Source organism: Scylla paramamosain, chromosome 6, assembly GCF_035594125.1.
Source record: "Scylla paramamosain isolate STU-SP2022 chromosome 6, ASM3559412v1, whole genome shotgun sequence".
Lineage (NCBI taxonomy): Eukaryota > Metazoa > Arthropoda > Malacostraca > Decapoda > Portunidae > Scylla > Scylla paramamosain.
This window is the reverse complement of record NC_087156.1, coordinates 28,550,775-28,566,996: the sequence shown is the minus strand read 5'-3', so window position 1 is coordinate 28,566,996 and position 16,222 is coordinate 28,550,775. Positions and strand designations below refer to the sequence as shown.

At 41.7% G+C, this 16,222-nt stretch overlaps 1 protein-coding gene across 2 annotated transcripts in view; it reads left to right on the top strand.

The window, feature by feature from the left end:
* The window catches only part of LOC135101574 (uncharacterized), a 142,956-nt gene extending 127,030 nt beyond the window's left edge, over positions 1-15,926 (top strand). The window contains exons 4-7 of one of the 2 annotated variants that reach the window (XR_010269309.1): positions 7,001-7,844; positions 8,275-8,374; positions 15,031-15,165; positions 15,857-15,926. Coding sequence is in view for 1 of the 2 variants with exons in the window: in XM_064005699.1 (XP_063861769.1) it covers positions 8,275-8,374; positions 15,031-15,165; positions 15,857-15,918 (297 nt within the window). In the remaining variant the exon portion in view is untranslated. The remainder of the gene's footprint in view (positions 1-7,000; positions 7,845-8,274; positions 8,375-15,030; positions 15,166-15,856) is intronic. The other variant, XM_064005699.1, reaches the window with a different exon arrangement.
* The last annotated feature ends 296 nt before the right edge of the window (positions 15,927-16,222 follow it).

The following is a 16,222-nucleotide window of genomic DNA, read 5'->3' as shown; positions in this document are numbered from 1 at the left end:
GCATCTCTCTCTCTCTCTCTCTCTCTCTCTCTCTCTCTCTCTCTCTCTCTCTCTCTCTCTCTCTCTCTCTCTCTCTCTCTCTCTCTCTCTCACACACACACACACACACACACACACACACACACACACACACACACACACACACACACACACACACACACCACACAACAAAAAAAACAACAGGGCGGAGTTCTTTGAGCGCGAGCAGGCACTCCACCAATCACAGAGCCGGAAAATGTGCATAAAAAATCTGGAAAAATATGTCTTCACTTTATGTTGAATATTACCGGGGCAGACCTGCTGCAAGATCTGTTCAGAGTATACACAAACAAAAATGAAGGCAACACTGAAAATTCTTCGCGTGGTAGTGTTCAACAGGGAGGACGTCCCCCATCCTCCACCAGGCTGGCAATCTCATACAGGGGTTGGTGGCGCCTGCTCATGCTTCAGGTGCCCTTGGCGTTGGCGCCGCTTTTCGTATGGCTGTGGACTGACGTGTTTGGGGCAAATGAATCCACAGCGGACACAGACACTGACAGCGCTGTAGAGAATAACGAGATCTGTGTCGCACGGGACATCAGCGGGGAGAACAGAGTGTAACACCCTACTCGTATACCTGACTATCTTGGAGATATGCCCAATATTTTTTTACCTTTTCCTAACCTCTAATTCTCTTGCTTATGCTTTTTACTCTGTCTTCTCCGTTGGACTCCTCCGATCACAATCTCATATCTGTATCTTGTCCTATCGCTCCGATTTTTCCTCAGGATCCCCCAAAGCAGAGGTGCCTCTTGCGTTTTGCCTCTGCAGATTGAGGGGACATGAGATAATATATTGATTTTCCGTGGAATGACTATTGATTACGTTGTAGTGTCTAGCATGGAGGCGTACACTTTCCATTCTTTTTCTCGTCCTGAACCTTCCAAACCTTGGTTTAAACTCAGACTCTTCTCATGCTCTACATGATAGAGAGGTGGCCCACAAATGGTACCTGAGCCTTCCATCACCTGAATATCATGCGCTTTATATTTCGGACCGAATTCACGCCAAGTCTGCTTTCCAACTATCCAAAGACTCCTTCATCAATAGAAAATGTAAAAATCTTTCTCGATCTAAATTCTCTCATGACCTCTGGCACCTACCCAAAAATTTCTTCAGCAACTTTTCTTCTTCCCATTTTCCTACTCTGTTTAACTTAAAGGCACCAATGCCACCTCATCTATCTCTAAAAGCTTAACTGTTTGCTTAGACCTTTGCTAAAAACCCTACTTTGGATGATTTGGAGCTTGTTCCTCCCTCTTCTCCATCCTCCAACTATTCCATACCTCCCATTAAAATCCTTCGCAATGATGTTTTTTTTTCTTTTCATGCCCTCGCTGGCCTTAACCTTCGAAAGGTTTATAAACCTGATGGGCCCCTTCCTATTGTTCTCCAAAACTGTGTCTCCGTGCTTGTACTTTGCTTAGTCAAACTCTACCATCTCTGTCTATCAGTATCTATGTTTCCTTCTTGTTGGAAATTTGCCTACATTTAGCTTGTACCTAAAAAGGGTGAGCTCTGTAATCCCTGAAGTTGTCCTCCTTTTGTTTGAATTACCTGCCTCTTTAATGTTTTTGGATGTTTCATCAACAGCTAGATTCTTACCCATCTCCTAATCCAGAAATTTATATTTGATCGCCAGTATGGATTTGATCATGGCCGCTCTACTGGTGATCTAGCCTTCATTACTGAGTCCTGATCATCCTCTTTTAGAGATTTTGGTGAAACTTTCGCTTTTTACCTTAGACACAAAAAATATTTCATGGAGAGTCTGGCACAGATCTTTGATTTTCGAACTACCCTCGTACTGCTTCTATCCTTCTCTCTGTATCTTCATCTCAAATTTAATTTTCTGACCGTTCTGTTTGTGTTGTGTTAGACGCTCACTGTTCTTCTCCTGACTATATTAACAATGGTGTTCCGCATAGCTCTATCCTGTCACCCACTCTCTTCCTATTATTCATCAATGATCTAAATCAGACTTATTTGCCTCCACCTGTCAAATAGATACAACCTTACAGATAACTATTCCCTCTTCTTCAGTGACACTCATCTGTCTTCCTCTTCTACTCTGAGCATCCTCGGTCCAGACACGATCAAATGCTTTTGATTTGTTTAAGGCAACAGCGAAAGTTTTACTAAAACCTTTAAAATAGGATGACCAGGACTCGGTAAGGAAAGCCAGATCAACGGTAGAGCGGCCAGGACGAAACCCATACTGACGATCAGATATAAGGATATAAGTGATAGATATTCAAGAATCTTCCTGTTGAGGATAGATTAAAAAAAGGAATGTTAATATTATTTACTCGGTGCCATCCTTCTTCAATTCAGACAAAACTCGCCTTTAACTTTCCCCTTCTCTTACACGCGCGCAGTTTTACAGTGGTGTTGAACAACAGTTTCTAGCATCTCCTTCCTTTGGTTTTAGTTTACTGCCACGTGTAAGAGCAAACCACGCACTGGATTTAGATCACACCGTGTTTGAACTGCATGTAAGAATTTCACTATAAAGCTTAATCATTTGTTTGTCAGTCTAGACGCCTATGCATTTGTCTGTCTGCCCGTCAATCTGTTTGTCTGTCTTGAAAGAGAGAGAGAGAGAGAGAGAGAGAGAGAGAGAGAGAGAGAGAGAGAGAGAGAGAGAGAGAGAGAGAGAGAGAGAGAGAGAGATGCACATAAACACACACACACACACACACACACACACACACACACACACACACACACACACACACACACACACACACACACACACATCAAACGGCGCGGATCTCGTTTCGTTGAGGCGCGATGGTCAGTAGGCAGCAGGAATACGAATACAAAGGGTTCGATCCCTGCTCCCCCTTCAGACCGTTGCTTGTTTTCGATACTTTTACCTCTGTTCTTTTATTTTTAGTTCTATGTAAACGATAACCGCGCTATATTTCCATTTTTTTTTTTTCCATATACATGTTTTTTTGACGGCGTTTTTTCCTTTCCTTTTATTCTTTTTTTATTTTATTTTCCTTTTCCCTTTTGTTGTGGTCTATCTTGTTACCGTTTTCCTTTCTCTCTTTTCTCTTTTATTTTATTTTATTTTTGTTGTTGTATGTGAGTCGTTTAGCGTTCATTGTTATTGCTTGTGATTGTTTGTATGGCCGTTGATTGTCTTTGGTAAGCGATTGAGAGCAAGAGAGAGAGAGAGAGAGAGAGAGAGAGAGAGAGAGAGAGAGAGAGAGAGAGAGAGAGAATACACAACGACGACGACTTACGAAAATACTGAAAATACTTAGCCTGGTGAGAATACTAGTAATAGTGGTGGTGATGGTGATGGTGGTAGTGGTAGTGGTGGTGGTGATGGTGGTAGTGGTAATGGTGGTGGTGATGGTGGTAGTGGTAATGGTGGTGGTGATGCCTAATAAGAAAAAATGTTCACCGAAACGCATTCACTTTATGAAGGCAGGAGGCATAACAGAAGCTGGCTGGCTAGTGCGGGGAGGCTAAACTAAACACACACACACACACACACACACACACACACACACACACACACACACACACACACACACACACACACACACACACAGACATGCCTGGGCCTTTAACAAAATCATACGTTCTATTTTTTATAACCCAATCGACATTTTCTGCGCAATATTTCTACGAGTACTGGAGGGAAAAATCGTTTAAAAAGTCCGTGCCATGGATGGAGTTTATTCGTGGCGCATCCATTATCCAGGAGAGGCCTGTGGGTGACGGGCCAGTGGTGGTGACCAGGACGGGAAAGCCTCCGCCGCTTCCCGCGCTCTATACTGCTATTGGGACCGCCTTTGGTAGAGGAGCGTTGTGGGGCAGCCTGTTATGTAAGGGTGGAAAAAGGAGGTTGTGAGAATGAAGAGGAGGAGGAAGAAGAGGAGGATATTAAGGAGAAATATGTTTAGCTACTTGGGAAAAACCTGAAGATTTGTTGATTCGAAGCCAGAAAACAGTTACGGGAGAAAATTGTATCCCTTGTAAAAAAAAAGAACATGGTACTTATTTCTGCAAAGACTGAAATCAGTAATGCCTTCAGTAGTAAAATTCATTTAGTGCCGTAATGTTTCTTATTGTGAAAGGTAAAAAAAAGAGGCAAGATGAATACATGCCTCCTACTTTGAAATATTTCTCGTGTCGTGGTTTCAAATTGTCTAGTTTTCAAAGAGCTACGAAATCATTAAGTTTTTAAGGAAAAGTTAAGAACAAAATTAATATAGTATGCCTACTTTTCTGAAATAATTTTCTTGTCACGACATAAAATTGTATTAGTTTTGAAAAGGGACAAGGTTATGTTACGGTATATAAGAAGAGAGAGAGAGAGAGAGAGAGAGAGAGAGAGAGAGAGAGAGAGAGAGAGAGAGAGAGAGAGAGAGAGAGAGAGAGAGAGAGACATATAGCGAGGTGGAGAGAAGGAAGACTAATGGTAATAGCGGTGAGGGTTTTAGAGTTGCGTCACACCTGTTATTGGATTGCTCCAGTTTTAGGCTTAGTTGTCATCTTACCCTCCATACAATCCGTCTAACTACACTACCATTACTTGCTTCCTTGTTCTCCTTTCACTTTCACTCTTCCCTTACTACCTTGCTCTTTACAATTCGTAACTTCTACTGTAACTTCCCTGGCCGCTTCTTTCTTCGTTGTGGCCTGAACAATTGATGGAGTTCGTGATGTTTGGCACTTTCAGAGAAGAAAATAAATACAGGTTATAGTGCAGGTATTGTTTATTCCTTGTTGACTCGTGGAAGTTAAGTAAGGCAGCGTGCAGAGCCAAGTATTCCTGAACTCATAAACTAACAAAAGTATGTCAATATCTTATGTGTTAACTTGACCTACTTCTCTGTCTGTCTGTTAACCTTCACTTTATCTGTTTGTTAATCTGCTGTTTGTCTCTCTGTCAATTTTTCATTTTTCTGTTTGTGTGTTAACGTTCTGTTTGTCTGTTTGTGTAAGTATGTCTCTAGTTATCTGTCAGTCTCTTTCTGTATTTGCGTCTGTCTGTTCATCTTCAGCTGTCCTTCTATCTGTCTGTAATTCTGTCAGTTTATTTGTCTGCATGTGTTTTATCTTTATTTGTTTGCCTGGTATTGTTAGAAAATAACATCACGCCTCCTTAATCCTTTGACATGTAATAACACTTTTATTTCGTCTGAGTGAACCAAGACGACTCAGCTCAACAAAACAAAAACTAGAGACATTACATTATTTCCACCACTCACTCATTCATGTCTCTGCCCGTAGCGCTTTTCAAAAACATCCCCTGAACTCACCACAACACTTTGCCGAAACTAAGAAAAAGCACTACTGCCACCCAACTGTACACACAACTGCTTACCAACACCCGACCCTTTCCTAAGCCATCACCAGCACCAGCACACCTTCAACCTTTCCTCCAGGCATATGTCAACACCCGTCACCGTCCCTAGCACAGCCCACAGGCACGGATCGGAGTGACACGGTGTTGCACTATGGGATGGCGTGCGCTGCGGTCGATATACTAGTACCATATAGCACGTGCACCCGCGGGCTTTCATTTCTCTGTAAAATCGGGATAAACGAAGCGAGGAATTAACTCTGACGGCGCCTTTCATGGAGAACAAAAGATGGAAAAATTGTCAGAGGCCCGAGGGATCATTCTCTCTCTATTTCTCTTTCTCTTTCTCTCTCTCTCCAGTGCTGGTAAACAAACAAGGGAGGGACGGGGCGGGATGGGACCGAGAGAGAGAGAGAGAGAGAGAGAGAGAGAGAGACGGTGTAGAGGAATGAACTTTGAGTAATAACTCTCTCTCTCTCTCTCTCTCTCTCTCTCTCTCTCTCTCTCTCTCTCTCTCTCTCTCTCTCTCTCTCTCTCTCTCTCTCTCTCTCACTCACTCACTCTCTCTCTCTCTCTCTCTCTCTCTCTCTCTCTCTCTCTCTCTCTCTCTCTCTCTCTCTCTCTCTCTCTCTCTCTCTCTCTCTCTCTCTCTCTCTCTCTCTCTCTCTCTCTCTCTCTCTCTCTCTCTCTCTCTCTCTCTCTCTCTCTCTCTCTCTCTCTCTCTCTCTCTCTCTCTCTCTCTCTCTCTCTCTCTCTCTCTCTCTCTCTCTCTCTCTCTCTCTCTCTCTCTCTCTCTCTCTCTCTCTCTCTCTCTCTCTCTCTCTCTCTTCCTCTCCCGTAAAGCTGAATTGTCCTGCCGCGAGCCTACCTGCTTACCTATCTGCCTGCCTGCCTGCCTTCCGGTCCTGTCCCTCATTAGCACACCTAAAAGGATTGCTCTTGTTGTTTTCTTTTTTTCTTTTTCCTTTTATTTTTTTCTTTTTTTGACATCCATGGAATTAACTGATAGTCCATTTGTTCATCACGACTCCTTGTCTCCTTGCTTTCCTCTAATCCCGTCTACTGAGCGAGGATTGATGGGAAAGACAGGAATCACTTGAAGACTCGACTGTGTGTAATGCGTGACGTGAGTGACTTACCAGGGCAAGCAACAGTCCATAGATGTTGCTGATTCACTTGTGTTTGTGGCGTTATGTAAAATATAGCATTGGATTCAGGTGTCTCAATGATCTGTGGGGTTGGGATTTTGTTGTGTTATTTATTTGTGTTATTATGGGTATGCAGGGACGTGTTTTGGTGGTTAATTAGTGCGATTGGAATGTTTAGTTATTGTGTTTTTATTCATACGGTACATTTGGCTTTATATTATGGAGCATTTTTTTCTTATAAGGCATATTTTTTTTCATAGAACTCTTTCTTATACGGCATTTTTATATAGGTATATTTGATTTGTTTTTGTATAGTATAAAGGGCACGTTTATTACATTACGTTTTATTCTACTTGACTCATTGTTATAGGACGTATTTTTATCATATAGTACATTATTTCTATGATATTTTTATTAACATTTGTTTAACTTCAAGACATTTTCATACATCATACTATTTATATGTTTTTCTCTTTTCTTTTAGGACAATCTAGAAAAAAAATAGCAGAATTTAAGGAGCAACAGAATCTAGTCGTTTGCCAAAATTAACATCTTAAAGGAACAGATTGACAAAAAAAGAAAAGTATCAGACGTCTGGAGTCTGACATTTTGCACAGAAAAAAAAAAAAAAAACTGGACGTGGGGAGGTCGCTGAAATATGAACTATGCAAGCAAGAATTTTTATGTGAAATGCAAAAATGTTCCATGAAACTTTCTCTGCTGTGGGCGGCAATAAAACACACACACACACAACAACCTTTCCTGAAGCGTGAGGGGGGGACACCGTGTGCCTATGTGTCCGTGTGCCTGTGTCCCTCCCTCCTGCCTCGCCACTGCAACTTGTACTCGTGTGTTTACGTACCAGTGTCCTTGCTTCGCTTCACCACTACAGCCTGTACCAGTGTGGACCAGTGTGTGGTAATGTGCCTGCCTGCTACTTCACCTCTTCATGTGTCCTTTGGGCGTCAAATTATCTACAAATAGTCATTCTAACGCTACCCAGGAGACCCACCCTCGTGAGCCAGTATGACGAGGACGTCCTGCACGGTTCAAAACACCACCACCACCACCACCACCACCACCACCACCACCACCACAAGGCCACTCTCGGTGAAGCGCCTCGGAGCAGAAAAAGAAGGATGTCAGTATGTGACATTCCAGTATTTTTCCCCCTTTTTCTTCATCGCATAGTCAATAAATGTCAAAGGAAGACACGCCGCCCCGGCAAGGTTTATGTGGCGCTCACACGAATGCTGCATGCTGGGAACCAAACATTTAAGCTGTGGAGGAAAAAGAAGTGTTGCTCTAGTGGTGTTGTTGATATTGATGTAAGTGTTGTTGTACTTCCTGAATTTTAGGGTGATCTGTTTTGTGTTCTCGTTTCTGTTGTTACTGTTTTATTATTATTATTATTATCATTATTATTATTATTATTATTATTATTATTATTATCATTATTATTATTATTATTATTATTATTATTATTATTATTATTATTATTATTACTATATTCTGTTTACATATCCTATTATTTTTTATGTGTGTGTGTGTGTGTAGTATAACCACTAGTTTTTACTACTGAAATTTCAACCAACTCCACAATGTAATTAATTTTTAGGTTGCTCTTGGACTATCCCCTTAAAGAAATGGCTCCTTCAGTAGGCGCATATTTTTCCTGTTTCTTTGTCCTTGACCACCGCCTCTCTAACATGGAACAAAAAAATAAAAAAAATAAAAATCTCTTCCCTTTCCCAACAGAACACTCAAGCTGCCAGACGACGAGAACCAAGGAAGAGAACCACCACCACCACCATCGCCAGACGCAATCACGTGCCTCGTCAAACACTGCAATGGGAGGGTGAGTGAGCACTTCTCCTCTTACGACTGTATTTATACCTTGCATTGCTGCCACCCTTTCCTGCGTGTGTGTTTTTAGTGTTTTAGTTGTGTCTAATGTGTTTAACTTAAGAGTAATTTGTTGGACCATGTTAATTATTGAAATCATTCTGTGCGCTGTGTTGTGGTCAATAAAATGCCTATCTGTGGCGCTTCTCTGAGGGAGAGACGACCAGGGCAGCTTAGCCACCAAGAGAGGCTTCAGGAGCTCCACACATAATCCTCTGTGATCGCCACCACGACCTTAGCGGATTAGCGGTCCACCGTGAAATATAGTGTCTTTGTGTAGGCTTCGGATAGGCCTAAGGATTGAGAACTAAGTGGCTGGACCTTCTTCTCTCCTTCCTATTTTCTTTCCTTCTTCTAACCCTTATTTCCTTTTTTCTTTCCTTCAAGTCAGTTTTTCTTTATATTACTAATTTCCCTTTTCTTTCTTCTCTCTCCATTCCTTTTCTTTTTTCCTTCTTTCTATCGTCTTTCCAGATATCCTGTTTTTTTTTCAGTTTCTGTTTACTTCACCCTTTTTCCTTTTCCGTTTTTCTTACCTCCTTCCCCTTTTCGTCTTTCCTTTTCCTCCCTCACGTCTTCATCCTTCTTCACTCCTTCTGCCCTTCTTTATCCTTTGTTCTTCCTTTCTTCCTTTTATCTTTGTTCCCCAATTCCACCGTCCCTACCACTTAATCCATTCTAACTTTTTCACACCTTTCCCCTCTTGTGACTCCTCTCCTTTCCCTTCCCCTTCTTCGTTTCCTTCAGTTTGTTCCTATCATGTTTTCCTGCTCATACCTTCTTTCCTTCTCTTTTTCCTTCTTCTTTTTTCCTTCCTAAGTTAGCCTCCTTTTTCACATCTTCCCTGCTTTCCTTTTAGCTTCCTTCCTTCTCTCTTTCCTTCCTTGTCGTCTCAAGAAGGCATTACTATAACATTAGTCTTGGATCGTCTCTGAAAGAATCCAGAGTTTCTTTTTACCTAAAACTTTTTTTTCAGTACTCTTTTCTTTCGTTCCTGAGAGTTTTCCTTCCTTTTTTTTCTTTTTTCTTTTTTTTAGGAAGGGGAAAACTTTGAGATATTTACGTACACCACTCACACACACACACACACACACACACACACACACACACACACACACACACAGACACAAACAACAGTATATACATTGAAAGAGGAGTGTTTGTGCATTTTACAGTGCAGGGTTACCTATATACTCGTATGTATTAATTCTGTCATAATCTTTGTCGTTGTTGTTGTTGCTGCTGCTGTTGTTGCTGTTGTTTTTTGTTTGTATTATTATTATTATTATTGGTCGTTAAGCTATTGTAGTAGTAGTAGTAGTAGTAGTAGTTGTAGTTGTTGTTGTTGTTGTTGTTGTTGTTGTTGTTGTTGTTGTTGTTGTTGTTGCTGTTGTTGTTGTTGTTGTTGTTGTTGTTGTTTTCTTTTTTTTCCTCCCTTCCTCTTCCTGTTCTTCCTCTGAGTCATTTTCGCCCGCTGCCCGTCACTTATAGCGAAGCAGCGGAGGATGGAGAACATGAAAGACAGAGACCAAAAAAAAAAAAAAAAGAAAAAGAAAAGAAAGAAAAAAATAAAAGGCAATGTTCAGGTTCATGTTTTCCATTGTTTTGGTTTCACAGGATTAGCTTTCGTGATCCCCTCGTTGGCAGGGCTGCGTGTTGCTTTCTATTTCCATACCTTCCTTTTTTTTTATAGACATCTTTCTCCCCTTTCTATCGTTTACCTTCTCTCTTCTCCCTCATTTCCTCCTTCTCCGAAATGAACTAGCACACACACACACACACACACACACACACACACACACACACACACACACACACACACACACACACACACACACACACACACACACACACACACACACACACACACACACACACACACACACACACACACACACGTGGAGAATTATGTGAAAGCCAGTGACCTTTCGACTTTTTTTAATCGTTTTGTTTGTTTTCGTGCTGTCTCTCTCTCTCTCTCTCTCTCTCTCTCTCTCTCTCTCTCTCTCTCTCTCTCTCTCTCTCTCTCTCTCTCTCTCCCTCTCTCTCTCTCTCTCTCTCTCTCTCTCTCTCTCTCTCTCTCTCTCTCTTCCTCTATTATCATCTCGTGTCGTCTTTCCCTCCTTCCCTCCTGTCGCGTTCTCCATTCCTCAGCTTCACTCTCCTTCCCTGCCTCTCCCTGCCTCTCCCCTCTCCTCTCAGTTCTCACAAACAAACGTGGGAATTCGGTGCAGAGATTCAACAACATTGTTTGCATCGCATTTTCTATGTCGGACAAAAGCCTTTTCATTTATTGATGGCGGCGCCCTCCCTCTTTTTTTTTTTTTTTTTTTTGTTCTTTCAGTCTCTCTCTTTAACACTGTTTCCTTCTTTCTTCTCTTACTCGACGTGTCTGGAATGGAAGCGAATGTATGTGAGTAAGTGTATGTAGATCCTTTGTACAAGGACTGCCACGTGTGGGTCTGACGGCTTCTTGCAGCTTCCCTTACCTTTCTTTTTACTTTTTTTATGCTGCAGCTGTTATCTTTCAAGGTTCCGGTGATTCACTGACTGACTGACTGATTGACTGACTGGATTAAACTCTGAGATCTTTAGACGTGCACTCCTGAATTCTCTACCTTCTGTTCTTCCCTTTTCCTACGGCCTGTGTTGTTGAGTTCTTTGAGTATCGGGTCGTCTTCGGAACTAAATTAGCCTCAGTTTCTTTTTGTTGTTGTTGTTGTTGTTGTTGTTGTTGTTGTTGTTGTTGTTGTTGTTGTTGTTCTTCTTCTTCTTCTTCTTCTTCTTCTTTTCTTTTCTTCTTCCTCTTCCTCTTCCTTTTCCTCTTCCTCTTCCTCCTCGTGCCTTCCTACAGTAAGAAATAAAAAGGAAAAAAGAAAGAAGAAAAAGCATATTGACACCATCACATAGAGGTCTCGTCCCCCTCACCACCACCACCACCACCACCATCACCATCATCACCACCATCACCACCACCATCACCACCATGTCATCACCAAACAGCCGTAATGTGATGCAGAGCTGTCACTAACTTCTCCGAATATTATTGTTGGAATGATAATATAACATGCTTTAAATAATTCATCCCAATACATTAGAACTTTCCCAACTACTCTGTTATTGAACGAAAAGTTAGGGATGTGCACTTAACCTGAAAAAAAAAATTATGGCTACCTAAAATATTAATATCCATTTCCATGCATAATTTTACCCGTTTGAAAGTGACGGCTCATTATACAGCCAGATACAAAAAATACTGATATGAATACGTCAGTTATCAAATGGGATTGTGGAAAGTAAAAAAATTATACATTGTTATTGTTTTTGTTTTTTTTTTTGCACTAGTATTTTGTTTTCCACTAAATTTCAAAATGCAAGACAAACACTCAGAGGGATCAGTTAGGATTTCTTAGGGATGGTGATATTTTTTTTGTGTTGTGTTGTGTTGTGTTGCGTTGCGTTCTGTTGAGTTTTGTTGTGCTGTAATGTCTTGTAGTGTTATACTGTTTTGTTGCATTGTGCATGTGTGTGTGTGTGTGTGTGTGTGTGTGTGTGTGTGTGTGTGTGTGTGTGTGTGTGTGTGTGTGTGTGTGTGTGTGTGTGTGTGTGTGTGTATCAGTGTATCTGTCTGTCTGTTTGTCTGTGTGTCTGTCTGTGGCATCACCTTTCCCTGCGTGGCGCCAACAGGAGGCAGGTTACGGGCGGCAGGGCGACAGAGGCGTGAGCAGGAGAGGCGTGTAATTAGCTCCATGGACACTCTACCTCGACACCTTCTCTTACAAAACTCCCATAAAAGAGCAGCGCCAAGGTGCCTCCCGATCCTTTCTCCTTTTCTCTACCTCACCCTACCTCTTAACTTCCCTTTCTCCTTCCCCTCCTCCTCTTGCTTCTCAAACGGCCTAACCTTCCTACCTTCATCCCCTTCTCTCCTCGCTCCACCTCTCAACTTCATTCTCCTCTTCCTTTCCTTGCTTCTCAAAACCCCTACATTCCTACCTCCATCCCTTTCCCAAGGCAGATGCGCCATACCAGAAGTCTAGTGTGGAGAAAAAATGGAAAAGAGACTGAGAAAAAGTTCGAATCAAATTGTTTCAAAACTTTTGGGTGAGACGCATACCGTTTCCGAATTTTCCCTATCTCACTGTCTCTCCCAGGCCCCTCACGACGCCGCCCAGGAAAGGACCGGGATCTGCATCAAGGGACGGGAGACAAGGCACGAGAATGTGGCTGGAAGGCCTTACGAGGGAATGTGAGGCTGGCTTGTGGGTTGAAGGGTTGATACGGATGACACCCGGTCGATGAAAGCAGGCAAGAGAATACGGAAAGGACGAGTACAAATGAAATAAGATTGTGACGTCTATTCGTCAACGATGCCAGTGTAACTTAATATCTGTATGGGAGTGCAGAAGAGACGAATAGAGCTGATAAACTGATGGAAGTTGGTACCGTTTTGATTTGTTATTAGTATAAATGCAACCCAGGGTATTATTACACACGCACACACACACACACACACACACACACACACACGACTCTACGTATTAAAGCAACCAGCAGAACACCACTAGTGCAAATCCCACTTTTATCTCGCCTCTGTAAAAACAAAGAAGGAACTGACTTAATTTGTAATTAACTTCAGCAAATCGTCGGTAACATCACACGCTCTCTTTCTGATACAAATCGTGATGAAAAATCGAGAAAAATAATGAAACTTGTGTTGCACGTGTGTTTTAAACCTTCAACAAGTCGGGCTTCCAATCGCAACAAAAGTTTTCGCTCAGGTTAATCACGAGATGTCGAAGTTTTCCCACAACGAGCAATCGCCACTTCCCTCTCGCCGCGCTGAGCCGTGCAGGACGTTCAACTTGCCAGCGCGCCAAGGGACCAGTTAACTCAAGGGGAACAAACAGACTTACTAACATGTTGTGAAACCAGAAGCATGCAAATGAGCCTCAAATTAGATGAATCATGGATGAGGCAGGAGCTGATGTAGATACCAAGCGAGGCAACCTAACTGTGTAACTGACTGAGCCTTGAGCGTTACGAGGCGACTGACTAACTACTACAAGAGAGAATGACAGACGAGAACGATCACTGCGCCTAACGTTGCTTAACTCCCTGAAAACCGCCAGTCTGCGGCACATAGTCCTGCTGCAACGAGGGAGGAAATACGCAGCCATTAAACTTCACAAGATCCCTAACGTACTATACTCTGGCTGACTTGACCTTGATGTTGAAGGCAATTATAACTCGAAATTGGCTTTAGGGCGATGTATACGAGGCGCTAATAAATTGTTGTCCAAAGTGGGGCTGGCAATAGAGGTCGGGAAGCGGGAATTACCTGAGGGAGCGAGGCGGGTGTGGCTAATGTTGCTGCTCCTCCTGCTGCTGCTGCTGCTGCCCTGCGGATGCTCACCTCCACCAGGCCCTTGACGCAGCACCCGCAGGAGGGACGCAGTGGATCTAACACCTGGACTTTCCTCTTGAGTCATGGTGTTGGTTGGAAGAGATAGACCAGTATTTCCTTTTTGAAGAACTGCACGTTTTTTTTTTTTTTTTTTTTTTTTTTTACAAATTAGAGTAGTTCCCGCTGTTTATTTGATTAGATTTTTACTTAGAAAATTGTAGCAGGCTCCGATATTATTATTTTTTTTATGTATTGGGGAACTGGCCAAGGACAAAAGAATGTATGTGAAAAATCGCTCATAATTCCCTTCCTGAAAAATGAAACGAATTAAGAATAATTTCCGCTGTTTTCTATGCTTAAAAAAAAAAAAAGGAAAAATAGATGAACTGCAACTTTTTATTTTTTTCACAGATTACTTTAATTTAATAAATACAAAGTTATTTTTTTCATATGCTACTTCCTTCAATAAAAAAAAAAAAAATCTTATTTACTGCTGCTCAGTACCTCCATATTTTAATTTGTTTTAAGCGTGTACCTTTGACAGCGTACCCTTTCATTTCGACACTTACTCTTGAAGGACATTATTGTTTTGCCTGGCAAGTCATTCAGTCCAGTTTGTGATCGATCCTTTCCGCTGAGCCGTCCCTGAGTGGCGGTAACCGTGCCTCCTCTGTTGCCTCATCTCAATTAACTCCTTGAAGCGCAGTAATTCCACTCATTCCCTGAATCCTGCACGCCTTGAGGGGTTACTGTTCTGACTTGTATTCTCAAACATTCTTCCGCCAAATACTGACTTTTTTTTTCAGCACACAACAATGGAGTATTTAAGGTTATCAAGTTTTTTTTTTTTATTCTATTGTTGGTCTAGAGATAATTTTGCATCATTGGTCGGGAAAAAAAATATTAAAAAAAAAGGTTCATTATCCATGTGACTCTTCCGAAAAGTTCCAGTGAGAGCCCAATTAAGACGTTTAACGCTTTAACAACTAATGACTAAATGACGCTTCATATCTCTATAAACCCTAAGCTAATCTAACCAGGCGAAAATCAAACTACAGGCAATAAAATATTTAATCTGATCTGTCACTCCTTTGGCTTCCAGTACCGTCTTTCTAAACTAAACCTGAATTTGAAAAGACAGAGCTCTCAAGGAGTTAAGAATACAATATTCTATCCCATTCCTCTACCCTCTCCTTCCCCAGGCGTCCGTGTGATGAAGCACCTCCCCTTCCGTCTTCTGTCGTCTCTCATTGGTATTCGTCGCCAGAAGGATGGTTTTAATCAGTGGTCGCCTGGTGGGTACGCGCCGAACTTTTCCGCCAACTTGGAGCAAACACGTAATAAAGAGAGGGTGGGGTTATAATGACGTACTCTTTTGTGAATGTTTTAGTTTAGCATTCTCTCTCTCTCTCTCTCTCTCTCTCTCTCTCTCTCTCTCTCTCTCTCTCTCTCTCTCTCTCTCTCTCTCTCTCTCTCTCTCTCTCTCTCTCTCTCTCTCTCTCTCTCTCTCTCTCTCTCTCTCTCTCTCTCTCTCTCTCTCTCTCTCTCCACCTTTATCTCGCTATGTTTAAGCTGAAAGTTGCGAGTCATCCTTTGTTTAATGCAACGCGAGTGGCAAACGCATAACAATGAAAACGTGGGGTTATAATCACATACCTTCTTGTAAATGGTTTAACTCCACAGTTTCTTTCTCATTTTATTTCGCCGTGTTTTGACTCAACATTGCCAGTCACCGTTCAAATGCAAGGCGGTCGGCAGACGCATAAGAACGAAAGAGTGGGATTTAAATAACGTACACTTTTGTGAATGTTTTGGTTTAGGTTTAGCTTTTTTTTTTTTTTATTTCTGTCCCTATTCAGTTTATTCCTCAGTGTTTCAGCTAAAAGTTGGCAGTCACCGCTTCTCAGTGCAACGTGGCAAGGACATAACAATAAAAGGGTGGGATTATCACGTACCCTTTTTCTAAATATTTTTACTTGACAGTTTCTCTTTTTCTCTATTTATTTTACAGTTTTCTCTTTTTTTCAGCTTTAGCCGTGAGCGTTTCTTCATGCAACGCGGCAACCAACAGCGAAATGGTGGGACTATGAAAGCGTACTCTTTAATAAATGTTTTAGTTTAGTAGCTTATCTTTCCCTCTCTCTTTGTTCAGTTTATTTCGCCACGTTGTGGCTGAAAGTTTCGTGACCGCTTCTCAATGCAACACAGAGAACATATAACAATGAAATGGTGGATTTTCTGATCACATATCCTTTTACAAATGTATTATTTTTGTAGTTTTTCCTCCTCTCTCCCTTTATTCAGTTTATCCCTTTGTAAATGTATTAACTTTTCTTTTTTTTCTCTCTCTCCCTCTATTCACTTTATCCCTTCTCTCCCTCTATTTACTTTATC